The sequence below is a fragment of the Panthera onca genome, chromosome A3 (assembly GCF_046562875.1).
Source record: "Panthera onca isolate mPanOnc1 chromosome A3, mPanOnc1 haplotype 2, whole genome shotgun sequence".
NCBI classification, from domain to species: Eukaryota; Metazoa; Chordata; class Mammalia; order Carnivora; family Felidae; genus Panthera; species Panthera onca.
The window spans coordinates 57,628,227-57,641,736 of record NC_138341.1 but is presented as its reverse complement, the minus strand read 5'-3'; the positions used below and the strand labels follow the sequence as shown (position 1 = coordinate 57,641,736).

Sequence of the window (13,510 nt, the reverse complement as noted above, 5' to 3'; positions counted from 1 at the left end):
AATAGTAGCTTCTGTTAAAAAAAAGATGTTTCCAAAGAATGGTCCCCCTTATAAACAAAGGCGTTTACATGAACACCACCTGTCAGAATTAGGAAATCTACAAACAGGGAACAGTGTAAACTTAATCAGAACCTATCACAACCTTGGATTTAATAAAGCAGAGTGCTCCTAGCAACTGAGCCAACCAGTCACAAAACTACCAAGGAAAACTTCATTTCCTACTCCTCCTCTGTACCCCATTTCTCAACAAACCAACACTTGTTCTCTCGCTCCTCAGGACTATTATTTTTTTCCAAATATCACCCCACATTACCCTTTTATTATCTGAAACACTCACAGAGCAGTTTGAAAGAAAAGCCAAGACCTAGGTGTTCTTCCCTAAATAGTATTCTAGACATCAAAAAAGCAATCTCAGCTCCACCTTCTACAGGAAAAGAGAGGAGTAGTCTGACCATGCCTCTCTCCTTGGTGGGGGAAGGGGGGAGGCATTTTGCCTCTTTTACTGAAACTCCAAAGTTGAGCTCAGACAGTGGTAAAAAGCTGATAAGCTACATATCTAAAATACCTCATGCATTGGCATTCTATATCCATTTTTAGTTTATTTTCATCTTAAAACACTCAAAGTATTTTTTAGCAAACCTTAAATCTCAGAAACCTTAAAAAGCATTTTACTTGACCTTAAATATTTTCATACATTAGAAACAGACAAGAAAAGATAACATTAGCAAAAAAAAAAAAGCTATTAATTATCAAAAATGAAACTTTACTACAATGGCAAATAGTAAAACTATCCTAAACGTATAGTCAAAAGTTGCCAAGGAAAGAAATACATGCACACAAAGGATTGCTAGTAGGATGTGAATATAACAAAATGGTAGCACATAGATAAATTACTAAGACTGCTTTCAGAATACAAAAGACTGAAATATCCAAGAAACAAAATTAGAAAGCAAAATTCTCTTTAAAAGTCAACTAAAGAGTTTTCAAGAGAACACTGGATTCTGAAGCTCTTTCATCTTTTAATATTTTTTAAAAATTTTTATTTGGAATATGTAAGAAACTGTCAAAAATTCTCATTTTAACTTAATGATAAAAAAAATATTAAATGCCAAATTTCAGTTCTCTTCAAATGACCTGACAAGATCATATATTCACACAAAACTCTTAAGATTCATGCTGCAGATTCTACATAGCTGCCGGAAACACACTCCCCCAAAAAAATCACACATGCTGATTCTCTACAGAAATTAAGAAAGTATATTCTGGATGGTGAGAATACTGGTTATTTTTCTTCTTTAAACTTTTCTGAATTTTTCAAACCATTACCAACACCACCCAAAACTCATCAAGACAACCAAAAAAAGGCAACTTACTTTAATTGATTTCTTTTCTAATAAAAAAAGTTCTAAAAAAAAAGTGTATGAAAGCCAATTATGACATACTTATTATTGTCAGATAACAAAACATATTAAGTTGCTTTTACTTTCAAACTCTTATGTTAAAAGTGCAGGCAGAAAAAAAAAAGAAAGAAAGCAAAAGGCAAATGTTCATTAAGTCTACTATTATTGGTCTCCTGTTAGAAGAGCAAAGTTTGAAAGACTGATTAAATCCTGAGCCATGATCTCAAACATCATTCGGAAGCCGTGTTAAAACATAAACAAGGCATTTACTATAAAACTTTTTTTTTAAATGTTTATTTATTTTTGAGACAGAGAGAGACAGAGCATGAGTGGGGGAGGGGCAGAGAGAGAGGGAAACACAGAATCCGAAGCAGGCTCCAGGCTCTGAGCTGTCAGCACAGAGCCTGATGCGGGGCTCGAACTCACGGACCATGAGATCGTGACCTGAGCTGAAGTCGGACGCTTAACCGACTGAGCCACCCAGGGTCCCCACTATAAAATTTTTCTACATTAAAGAACTACAGGTGATCCACGAAGACGACTATAGTCCTTCCTATTGTAGTTAATTGGTATATCCATGATAAGTACCCACACTTTATTCTTAACACACTCCTTACAGATGAAGTAGCCAAAATGGTTTTCTTGACATTAAAAAATCCACCAAAAGCTTATGGATTAGAAAAAAATGTTTCTGGTATGACAATAATGCTAAGTATTTCTTAACCAGTGTGCTGAAATAATCACTGCCTGCTTCACCACCTAGCTCAAAAAATCTTCAGATCTCCAGAAAAAAGAAGGATTTGATCTTTTCACCTACTTTTCCCACTATTCAGATTCCACTTCCAGTTGCTTTTTCTTTTTGTTTGTACTTGAAATTCACAAATCAGTCATTACCCTTAATTTCTGCCATAAAGATAACCCAGGATTGTCATTTCTCCCATATTAGCCAAATAATGTAGAAAGTAGTCAAAGGGACAGCTTAAAATTTAATCTTTGGCTGCTATATTTCTCATTCTCCTCCTCCCAAACCAAGTTTACAACTAAAAGATCATAAAGTAATATAAGTAATATAAGATTGCAGTAGGCAATCTTATATGTTGATCAATAATCTAAAAAAACCCTGTTCCTTCTGAGAGAACCAAATTTTTTCTTTTATCAAGAACCCATTTTCATTTTATCAAATTCAGTGGCACCCATGAAGCAGACTTTAAAAGTTTCTAAAAGGAATAAGATAAATTAGATGATAAACCAAAAACAAGGAATATTTAGAGAGCACTTTTAAACATTATCTAGTGTTCTACCCTTTCACATCAACATATGTGTATGCCAAAATACACACGTATTGTAACGTATATTATACCTAACATATACGGCTATAAGTATAAGCTGTTAAGACAACACCATAGAATTGTGAAAGCACTCACCCATTAAAAGTTTTAATTTAAGAAAAAATAAAAGATTTTAAAGTTTAGAACAGGTACTAAAGTAAACAGACTTATAAGAATTTTTGTTCTTTTCTCTATTTTCCGATTTTTCATTAACTACTTTTATGATGGTTAACTTCATTAAAGACAAAAAGAAAAAACGCAAGTCACATTGTTAAAAATCTGCTTGCTGCTTGCCCTTGTGACCTTCCCTAATAAAATACCCATCACCTCCTCTCCAAGTAATTTTCACTAATGCTCTTCAAAGGTTTTCCCAACTCCTATTTTATTAGACACAGTCTAGACTAGAAGTATTAATTGGCCAGTTACGGGCATACTCGATAGCAGAAAAAGTATAAAAATGACTTCTGGGTTTGATCCTGTTGAGATCATTCATCTAACGGATGGTTTGGCACTTACTTACGAATTACTATCATTGCCATTTATTAACGATTTTTCTTTCTTCTCCCTTGAAAAATCCTCCCCACTCCCTGGAGCTTCTCTAAATCTACTGCTAATAATTCTCTCACAAGCCTCTTTTCTATGAATTCTTCCTGAACCCAACTGCCCAACCACAACCCTCCACCCTCCTGTGAACTCTTGTTGTTCCTATCCATGCTGCACATCTGGAATGAACTCTACTGGCATTTACCAAACCATTTTCTACATTCCATTATACACTCCTTAAGGGTAAGGATTATATTCCTAAATCCTAGCACTACTAGAATGTCACACATGATAATGACATGACACACACCACCTGGAGTGCTCTTCTTTTGCATACACTTGAATCTCACAACTACCCTGATAGGAATACTGACTGCTATCCTATTTTATAGAAGGAGAAACAAATTCAGAGGCCAAATAATTTGTCATGGTTCTGTTAAACTAATCTTCAAAATCTATTTATAGTACTAAATATATTCAGCAAATAGAAGGAACTCCCCTAATGGACAAGATTTACAGGTCTCCATAAAGTGACAAATCCATGTACTTTATTGTTGCCAGGAAAACCACCAAATTAGGATCCTCAAGTTCAACTCTCCCTAAATGTGCAAAACCAACTTTGTCCTAGGAGTCTGATAAAGAAATTAAAAACTGCCAACATAGCAAACATGGCACTATGGGAACACGATCCTCAATTTCTTAAAGTATGTAAAATGTTAATGAAATAGAATGGCTTCTGTTTAGTGCAAAAGGGGACATTTCAGCATCAAACCACCGTATTACAAAACTTGAAGTCAGAATGCATTTTGCAAGAACCATGTGACACACACATGACAGTCAGCTAAACTGATGGGTAGACCTTTTAGGGGAACTGTTTAGCACTAACTGACCAAAGAAGCAAATAAAGTCAACTTTTAAAATACTGACTTTTGCTTAAAAAAAAAAAATTCCCTCTCTACCCCAAAGCCTTCTGATGCTGAAGAACACCAATTAAATCTCCTCCATTCATTAATTTATATATGTAAGCTGAAGGAGGACTTTTTTTTTTAAGGGCCATTAAAGAGAGCCCAAAGAAGTCTTCCCAAGAAAAGTGAACACCAGTTCCCAGGAAAGGTGCCAGGTGTGTCACATATGCTGTGGTGACTTCTTGAGTAAGAAAAAGAAATGCATTAACTTTTCATGACACGTCATGGAACCTCATTCCCTATCTTCGAGCATTCAAGAAGGTAATCCAAAACCTACAGATCATAGAGCCCATTCGTTTCTCTTTCAACTTGACAGCAGTCTTCCTTTAGTTTGATAACATCAGAAAAATGTTCCTACGTCTTAGTTGTTTTTCTTTTCTCGACCTACACAAGACAAAATGACTTGAGTGTCCTCTAAAAAAAAAAAAAAAAAAAAAGGCAATGGGCCCCGTGAGTTCTTGAAGAACCCCAGGGAATAAGTTAAAAAAACAAAACTAAACTAAAAATGTAAAATAAAATCTCTTCTCACCATCTACTCATTCCCCTCAATCCCACGCAGTGGGAAAAGCATCCATATTACCTGCAGCCTGGCCGGGAGAGTGAAAGAAAGAGCCAACAAGCTCAAGATTTACAAGTAAAGCAGGTTTCCACCCTGACGATTCTGACAGCTCCGCAGAGTGCGGGCGCAGGGTCCGACAGTGCCCTCTAGGACAGCTCTCCCAGTCTATCCTCTCCCCCCTTAAAAATAAGTCTTCCTTCAAAAGTCACTGCCTCTGCGAGAAACTACCCCTTCCCGCCGCCCCACCACCGACTCCCAAACTCCCCAACCCCCTCAACAGACTATTCCTCTGCACCGGCCCGGCACTGAGGGCCTCCAACCAGACCCGGTCCAGGCCCGGGCGGCTCACCCCTCCGACCCGACCCCTCCCCCCGGCCACCCCTCTTCCGTCAGACAATGGGGCCCGACTCCGGGCCACCAGCATCTCCTGCCTTACCACCCTCACCTCACCCTGGCCGAGGCCCTCACTCCCGCCTCAGCCCTCTTCGCCCCTCTTAAGCTTTTCCAAGCAGGCCCACGGACCCAGCCGACCGGTGCTCTCCTGCACTCACTATTCGGGATTCATGCTGGACATGTCACTGCAGCTGCCGCCGCCGCCACCGCCGCCCTTGCTGCTGCAGCCGCCGCCCTGACTCTCCGCGCCACGGGTAATCGAGGGAAAGGAATGAGATAGGCTGTTCCGGGAGAGCAAACGTCTTCCCCCACTCCGTCCCCTAAGAACACAATCAGCAGCCGCCGCCACTCAGCTATCGCTTCCACCCAAAATGGCCGCTGGCGAACCAGGAAATAGGAAAGCCTTAGACCGAGGGGTCTTTACACAGCCCAAAGGGCGGCCGCACCGCGTGGGACGCCGGGAAAGAGAGTTCGAACCCACAGCGGGAGCTGGAGATGGACGGTGCGGTGTGTCAACCAGGACTCAACTTCCCGCCACACCCCGCGCCTCTGGCGCATGCGTACTTGAGAGCTTGTCGCTCGCCCCATTCCCCACTCTCTCACCTCCCCACCCTCTTGCCCCTCCCTGGTCCCCGCCCCGCTGACTCGCTGGCTTGGACTTCGCTCGGACTCCCCCTAGCGGATTGGCTAAGACCGAGCGGCCCTGGTGATGTCATCAGTGAGACGTGGCAGCCGGACGAGTCAGCCCCCCAAGGGGGAGGGGGAGGGGAGGGACAGAGGGCGGTGCCGGCCAAGGCTGGAGGATGAGGGTGGGGGGTGATCTGGGGACTCCCAAAGGTGAGGAGAGAAGGGTAGAAACCAGAGGGACTGCTTTAGAGCGGAGGCTGCGAGGACGGGCAGGCTGGAGGATCTGCCTGGCGGGTCCGCCTGGCGGGTCCTTCCGCCTATGCGCCTTTTGCTGGCCTGACCAGCCTGAGGCTGGAGCTTTCCAGTTGATCCCAGGACGTCCGCGTTAAGGACGGAAGAGGAATTGAGGGGCCTCTGTTCACAACTTCGGGCCTCTGGAGAACACGGAGCCGTTCTTTCAGTTCACTTCCTCACTCACCCAACCTTACTGGGTCTGTTTATCGTCTAGTGTTGGTTGCAGACACTATTTTCTTTTTTCATTTCTTACCATTTCCTTTACACCCCGGCTCTGATCACCTCAGCCTGGATGTTACAGTAGCCTCCAAGTGGACTGCCTCTATCTCTTCCTTGTCCCAGACATTTGCAAACGCAGCCAGATTTATCTTCCTGAAACAGCAGTTCCATAACAAACCCTTAATTTTCAATGGTTCCACTTTTCGTGGATGCGATGCAGCCCAAAGTCAGCCAGAAATTCAAGGTCTTCCTGCTCTGGCCCAAGGCTTGAGGTTGAACTGTAATTTTAGTTGTTATTTAATGCTGAGCTGTTCTGCAAGATAGAAAAATAATAAGCGATGGAAACATGCAATTCATCACTACATAATGCCTAGAAACTCTGGGAGTAATATTAACATTTTAAAAACCTAATAGTCTTAACTCTTCAATCAGCTCAGGAATTTAAATCTCCACTAAACTTTAACGTATTATCTTGGGTTATTTAATTGCAAAGGGCATAGTATAATACATTGTCCAAAGTTTATCTTCCAACTTGTTCTAAGAACCAAGAAAATTATCTCCCAAGAGCGATTGCAAAATCACTTTAAATTCCCATGACACCGTAATACAGAAGGAAGGCAGTTCTTATTATCCACTTACTAACTATACCCCTTAGCCCCAAAATTCTGCCATGTTGCCTCAGCTGACAACCTCATCAAATAGCACACTAGAGTTCCTTCACATCATACTGGCTTCAGAAATGAACATGGTGGCCACACCAGCAGAAAGAAGTACCTTGAGCTGATCAGTGATAGACCTAAAAAAAAAAAAAAAAAAAAAAAAAAAAAAGTTTATTACCCTGGACTCTTGTCCTTTCTTGCTTATTGTGATTTCACAGAAGAACAACTGCAAAGAACTTATCCTGAACTAAAAATAGTTTTTAACCTGCCCCTTCCTTTGGAAGTATACCCCTAAACTTCCTTTAATTATCTATTTCCTTTCCCAACAAAGAGTTACTTCCTACTTACTTTTAACTTCAGTGAGAAAGTAGTTGTGAGAATTAAATAAAACAGTATAAAGCATATAACACTATGACTATGGGTTGCTTAGCATTACCTTTCTCCTTCCTTTAACTCCCTCGGAAGTTTTAAGTGCATGTGCTGTACACTAAGAACAAAACATCTCATATCTCAGTTATGATGGTGTGATATGCAAGGAGATCAGAGACAGCTTAGCCTGGGATTGGTGGGTGGTTGTTTCCTACCCACTAGCAAAACTTAGGTCACTTACATTAAGACTTCCTTGGGGCACCTGGGTGGCTCAGTTGGTTAAGTGTCCAACTTTGGCTCAGGTCATGATCTCATGGTTTGTGAGTTCAAGCCCCGTGTCGGGCTCCATGCTGACAGCTCAGAGCCTGGAGCCTGCTTTGGATTCTGTGTCTCCCTCTCTCTCTGACCCTTCCCTGCTCATGCTCTGTCGTTCTATCTTACAAAAATAAATAAACATTCAAAAAAATTAAAAAAAAAAAAAAAGACTTCCTTCCCAAACTTAGAGTGTCTGTCTTGCTGATTCAAACTTCAATATATTTTATGTTTAGGTGTTTAACTGCTTTTGTAGCTCGGATTAAGAAGTCAGAATAATTCATTAAACTAGTGTGTACCCTGTCAACTGCCCCACTGCTGAATCAGAATTCTCCTAGGCCTATTTGTCCATTCTTTGGCTCATTCTTTTCTTCCTTTATTTTTTCTTTCCTTCCTTCCTTTCTTCTGGTCTTCCTTTCTTTCCCTTTTCTTCGCCTTTTCATTTATCAAATATTTGTGACCTGGCACATAATGAATGTGTTTGGAACTTGTGCTTGGAACCATGAGCAATGCAAAGGTGAATGATTATAGCTCTCTGCCTGCAAGGCGATTACAACCCAGTGAAAGAAAGATGTGTACACAAATGAAGCCTATAGGGGGAAATGCTATTTAAACGATATAAGGTGCATAAGGACAAAAAAAACAGACCAGTGATTGCCAGGAACTAGGAATGGGAGGAGGGAATTGTCTATAAAGAAACACAGGAAACTTTTTGGTTTCACTAAAATACTCTATAACTTCATTGTGGTAATGGTAAGTTACTCAACTATGTATGCTTGTCAAAACTCATAGAAATATACACTTTAAAAGGGGTGAATTTTTCTGTGTATAAATTATATCTCAGTTATGAACCTGACTTTCAAAAAAACGATATGAGCTTAAAGTACAGAGGAAGGAAACAATTCTGACTCAGACTATTAGGAATGTTTTCATGAAGAAAGTGACATTTGAATCAGGCCTCGAAAAAAATAAAATACTGATTATTGGCAGAAATGGGGGAGAGGGAGCCATTTATCCTAGAATGACAAAAGAATGTGAGCATAACCCTAGAAGTGTGAAGATGCACATGTTTAAGAAATAGAAATCACAGTTTCCATGGTAGAAAAGGGAGGAGGTGTTTAGGTTAAAGCAAGTAATGGGGGCCCCCAAATGCCTGCTAAGGAGTTTCAACTTTGTTCAATAGGTCATGGAGAGAGCCAAGAAAAGTTCTGAGAAGGAAAGTGAAGTGATCAGCTCAGTTATTTATTTATTTATTGTTTTTATTTATTATTTTTTTTCCAGCTCAGTGTTCTAAAAGGAGCACTTTGGAGTTCTGTGGAGACTGGAGATAGGGACATTAGTTAAAAGGTAATTAGATTCACTTAGGCAAGAGATGATGTGTCCTGACCTAGGGCAAATTGCATCCAGAATGGAAGGAGAGGAGACTCCAGAGAGAATAGAACCTGAAGGTGTGGAGGGAGGAGAGGAGCTAAAAGTGACTCAGAGACATCCAGTTTACCTGCCAGCATGTAAACCAAGGCCCCAATTAAAGCCAGAGAACAGAAGAGAGGGGCATTGGAGAGGGTGCAGGTGGAAGACTGGCAGTGCTATGCAGTTTGAGGGCAAAGTTAAAGCTGCCCTGGTGTAGAAGCGCTAGAATGACCAGGAATTGTTCCCCTTCTATATCAGCAAACACACACACACACACACACACACACACACACACACACACGATTGTCAAAGACAAAACCAGAAAACCGTAAAGACTCCACCAAAAAACTACTAGAATTGATAAATGAATTCAGTAAAGTCACGGGATCCAAAATCAATCTACAGAAATATAGTGCATTTCTATACACCAATAATGAAGCAGCAGAAAGTGAAATGAAAAAAAAAATCCCATTTACAATTGCAGCAAAAATAATGAAATATCTAGGAATAAATTAACCAAAGAAGTGAATGATCTATACTCTGAAAGCTGTAAAACACTGATGAATGAAATTCAAGATGATGCAAAGAAATGGAAAGACATTCCATGCTCATGGATTGGAAGAAGAAATATTGTTAAAATGTCCACACCACCCAAAGCAATCTACAGATTTAATGCAATCCCTATCAAAATACCAACATTTTTTCACATAACTAGAACACCCCTAAAATTTGTATGAAGCCACAGAAGATCCTGAATAGCCAAGGAAATCTTTTTTTAAAGCACTTTTTAAATAGAATTATTTTATTTTAATTTTATTTTAAGTAGGCTCATACCTAACGTGGAGCTTGAACTCACAAGCTTAAGAGTCACATGCTCTACCGACTGAGCCAGCCTGGTGCCCCAGCCAAAGCAATCTTGAAAAAGAATAACAAAGATGGAAGTATCACAATTCCAGACTTCAAGTTATATTACAAAGTGGTAGTGATATTTTTTAAAGATTTTATTTTTAAGTAATCTCTACACCCAACGTGGGGCTCAAATGCACAACCTTGAGATCAACAGTTGCATGCTCTTCTGACTGAGCAAGCCAAGTGCCCCACAAAGCAGCAGTAATTAAAACAGTATAGTTTTGGCATAAAAATAAACACATAGTTCAATGGAACAGAATAGAAAACCCAGAAATAAGCCCACAGTTAATCTTCAACAAAGCAAGAAAGAGTATCCAATGGGAAAAAGACAGTGTCTTCAACAAATAGTGTTGGAAAAACTGGACAGCTATGTACAAAAGAATGAAACTGGACCACTTTCTTTTACCATACACAAAAATAAACTCAAAATGGATTAAGGACCTAAATATGAGACCTGAAACTATAAAAATCCTATAAGAGAGCACAGGCAGTAATTTTTCTGACCTTGGCTGTAAGCGACATTTTTCTAGATATGTCTCCTAAGGCAAGGGAAACAAAAGCAAAAATAAACTTTTGGGACTACATCAAAATAAATAGTTTCTCCACCATGAAGGCAACAATCAGCAAACCTAAAAGACAACCTACAGAATAGGAGAGATATTTGCAAATGATATATCTGATAAAGGGTTAGTATCCAAAATATATAAAGAACTGATACAACTCAACACCCCCCCAAAAAATAATCCAATTAAAAAATGGACAGGGGCGCCTGGGTGGCTCAGTCGGTTAAGCGGCCGACTTCGGCTCAGGTCATGATCTCGCGGTCCGTGAGTTCGAGCCCCGCGTCGGGCTCTGGGCTGACAGCTCAGAGCCTGGAGCCTATTTCAGATTCTGTGTCTCCCTCTCTCTGACTCTCCCCCGTTCATGCTCTGTCTCTCTCTGTCTCAAAAATAAATAAACATTAAAAAAAAAATGGACAGAAGACATGAACATACATTTCTCCAGAGAAGATATCCAGATGGCCAACAAACACATGAAAAGATGCTTAACATCACTCATCACCAGGGAAATGTAAATCAAAACCACAGTGAGCTACTACCTCACACCTGTCAAAATGGCTAAAATCAAAAACACAAGAAACAAATGTTGGTGAGGATGTGGAGAAAAAGGAACCCTCTTACCTGTTGGTGGAAATGCTAACTGGTGCAGCCACTGTGGAAACAGTATGGAGGTTCCTCAAACAATTAAAAATAGAATTACCATATGATCTGGTAATTCCACTGGATATTTACCGCAAAAATACAAAACACTAATTTAAAAGGATACATGCTCCTATGTTTACTGCAGCATTATTTACAATAGCCAAACTATAGAGGAAGCCCAACAGTCCACTGACAGATGAATGGATAAAGAAGAGGTGGTATATCAGAGCACCTGGGTGTCTCTGTCAGTTAAGCATCTGACTCTTGATCTCAGCTCAGGCATTGAGTTCAAGCCCACCATTGGGTTCCGTGCTGGGCATGAAGTCTACCTTAAAAAAGAAAAGGAGAGATGGTATAAATATACAATGGGATATTATTCATCCATAAAAAGGAATGAAATCTTGCCATTTGCAACAAAATGAATGGAGCTAGAGAGTATAATGCTAAGCAAAATAAGTCACCCAGAGAAAGACAAATACCAAATGATCTCACTCATATATGAAATTTAAGAAACAAAACAAATGAGCAGAGGGAAGGGAGAGAGACAAACCAAGAAACAGACTTTTTTCTAAAGAAAATTTTTAAGTTTATTTATTTTTGAGAGAGTGAGAGAGAGAGCATGCACATATGTGAGAGAGGGGCAGAGAGAAAGAGGGAGAGAGACAATCCCAAACAGGCCCCATGCTCTCAGCATGGAATCCAACAGAGGCCTGATCCCACAAACTGTGAGATCATGACCTGAGCCAAAACCAAGATTTGGACACTTAACTGACTAAGCCACCCAGGGGCCCCCAAGACTCTTAACTAGAGAGAACAAACTGATGGTTACCAGAGTGGAAGGAGGTTGGGGGACGGGTGAAACAAGTGATGGAGATTAAAGAGTACACTTATCATCAAGAGCACTGAGTAATGTATACACTTAAAAAAAACAAAACAAACAAACCAAAAAAAAAAAAAAAAGACAAAACTAGACAAAAGTTAAAGTGGTAAGAGGAATAGACTTCATCAATAACAACAATTGCAATAGTTGGAAAAAGGCCCAGTGTGAACTGAACTCACCATCACTAAAATAAAAGCTACACTTTTTAAAGCTGGCATGTGCTAAGGAAAAAGCACTGAGAGGTGTTAACAGGGTTAACACATGTCTAGGGGTTAGTCCATGTGTCTAGGCCACCTGCGTTTGTTAACTGGCACTTATCCAGAAGACAAACTTTGTGCATCTTTATGACAGGAAGCAGCAGTGCAAATTAAAGCAAGGTCCTCAGTGCCCACTGGGCTGAGAGTGAGAGTTATCTCCTTGAATGTTTGCATTTCCAAGAGACAGGAAGCAAGGAAGGATTTATAATAGCAAGCTTTCTAAAGTGACTACTCTAAAAGGGGTTTTGGAGACCTCTCTCCCTGCCACCATGTTTTGCCTAGAACAAACAATAAATTCCTCAGGCAGCACTGAGCTTTCTCAGGCAGGCTTGGGTCATCCCAAAGACATGGCCTTCAGCAGTTAGAAACTATCCTGGTGTTTGTTCAAATCTCTTAGTGTATGGGAGCAGATAAAATCATTTATGCTGAGAGTCAGTCATTTTTATAAGCCAAGGTTGAGACCTGTTTGAGAAGAGGGCTCAAAGGAGCCTGACTAGAGTTTGGTCAAAGAGAGCCTTTGTCAAAGACAGAATCCTGCATTTAAGATGTCCAGTGATTGTGTAAGAAACATTTCTTTATGTCAGTGGCTCCAATGTACCACATTTGATCTGCAGGCAGCAATGGCAAAAAGTCTTAGGGGAAATTGCAAAGTTGGAAAATGTTTCCAGGACTTGAACTTCCCAGCTACCACCACCCCCTTCTTTCAGACACCCTCTTCCCATACCCAATCTTACCCCAAATATATACTCTCAATATACATTAAACTCATCCCTACTTCACTCTAAGGTGCTTCCCTCTTCTATTCCACCTTTCCACACCTATTACCTTAGGGGTGAGAGACTTTAGAAGTGAGGTTACTACTTCTTTACCTCTGCTTTGCTCCTCCAAAACAGAAGGGTGTTGAGGCCGTAGACTCTTGCATCCATATATCCTCCACCCCCCATATCGAGTTCCATTCTCCACCCTGAACAAGACTTTAAGTTGGGTGACATTGGACTGCACCATTTTGTTCCACTAAAATATAACAGGAATCAGAGAGCACTGGCACAGGACAGAAACCTGGAGAACATTTAGTAAAGAAACCTTGATTTCGTTTTAGACAAAAAACCTAAATTCGTGTGTGAGTTAATGACACAGCAGAAATAGAACCCATGTCTCCTGACTCCCATTCTCGTGCTCTTCAC

General features: G+C 40.4%; 1 protein-coding gene across 1 annotated transcript in view; it reads right to left on the bottom strand.

Moving 5' to 3' along the window:
• Window positions 1-5,591, bottom strand: part of RAB1A (RAB1A, member RAS oncogene family) — a 30,402-nt gene extending 24,811 nt beyond the window's left edge. Inside the window, exon 1 of the mRNA XM_060604526.3 lies at window positions 5,347-5,591. Within this exon, the coding sequence (XP_060460509.1) occupies window positions 5,347-5,369 (23 nt within the window). The 5' untranslated portion in view covers window positions 5,370-5,591. The remainder of the gene's footprint in view (window positions 1-5,346) is intronic.
• Between the last annotated feature and the right edge of the window lie 7,919 nt (window positions 5,592-13,510).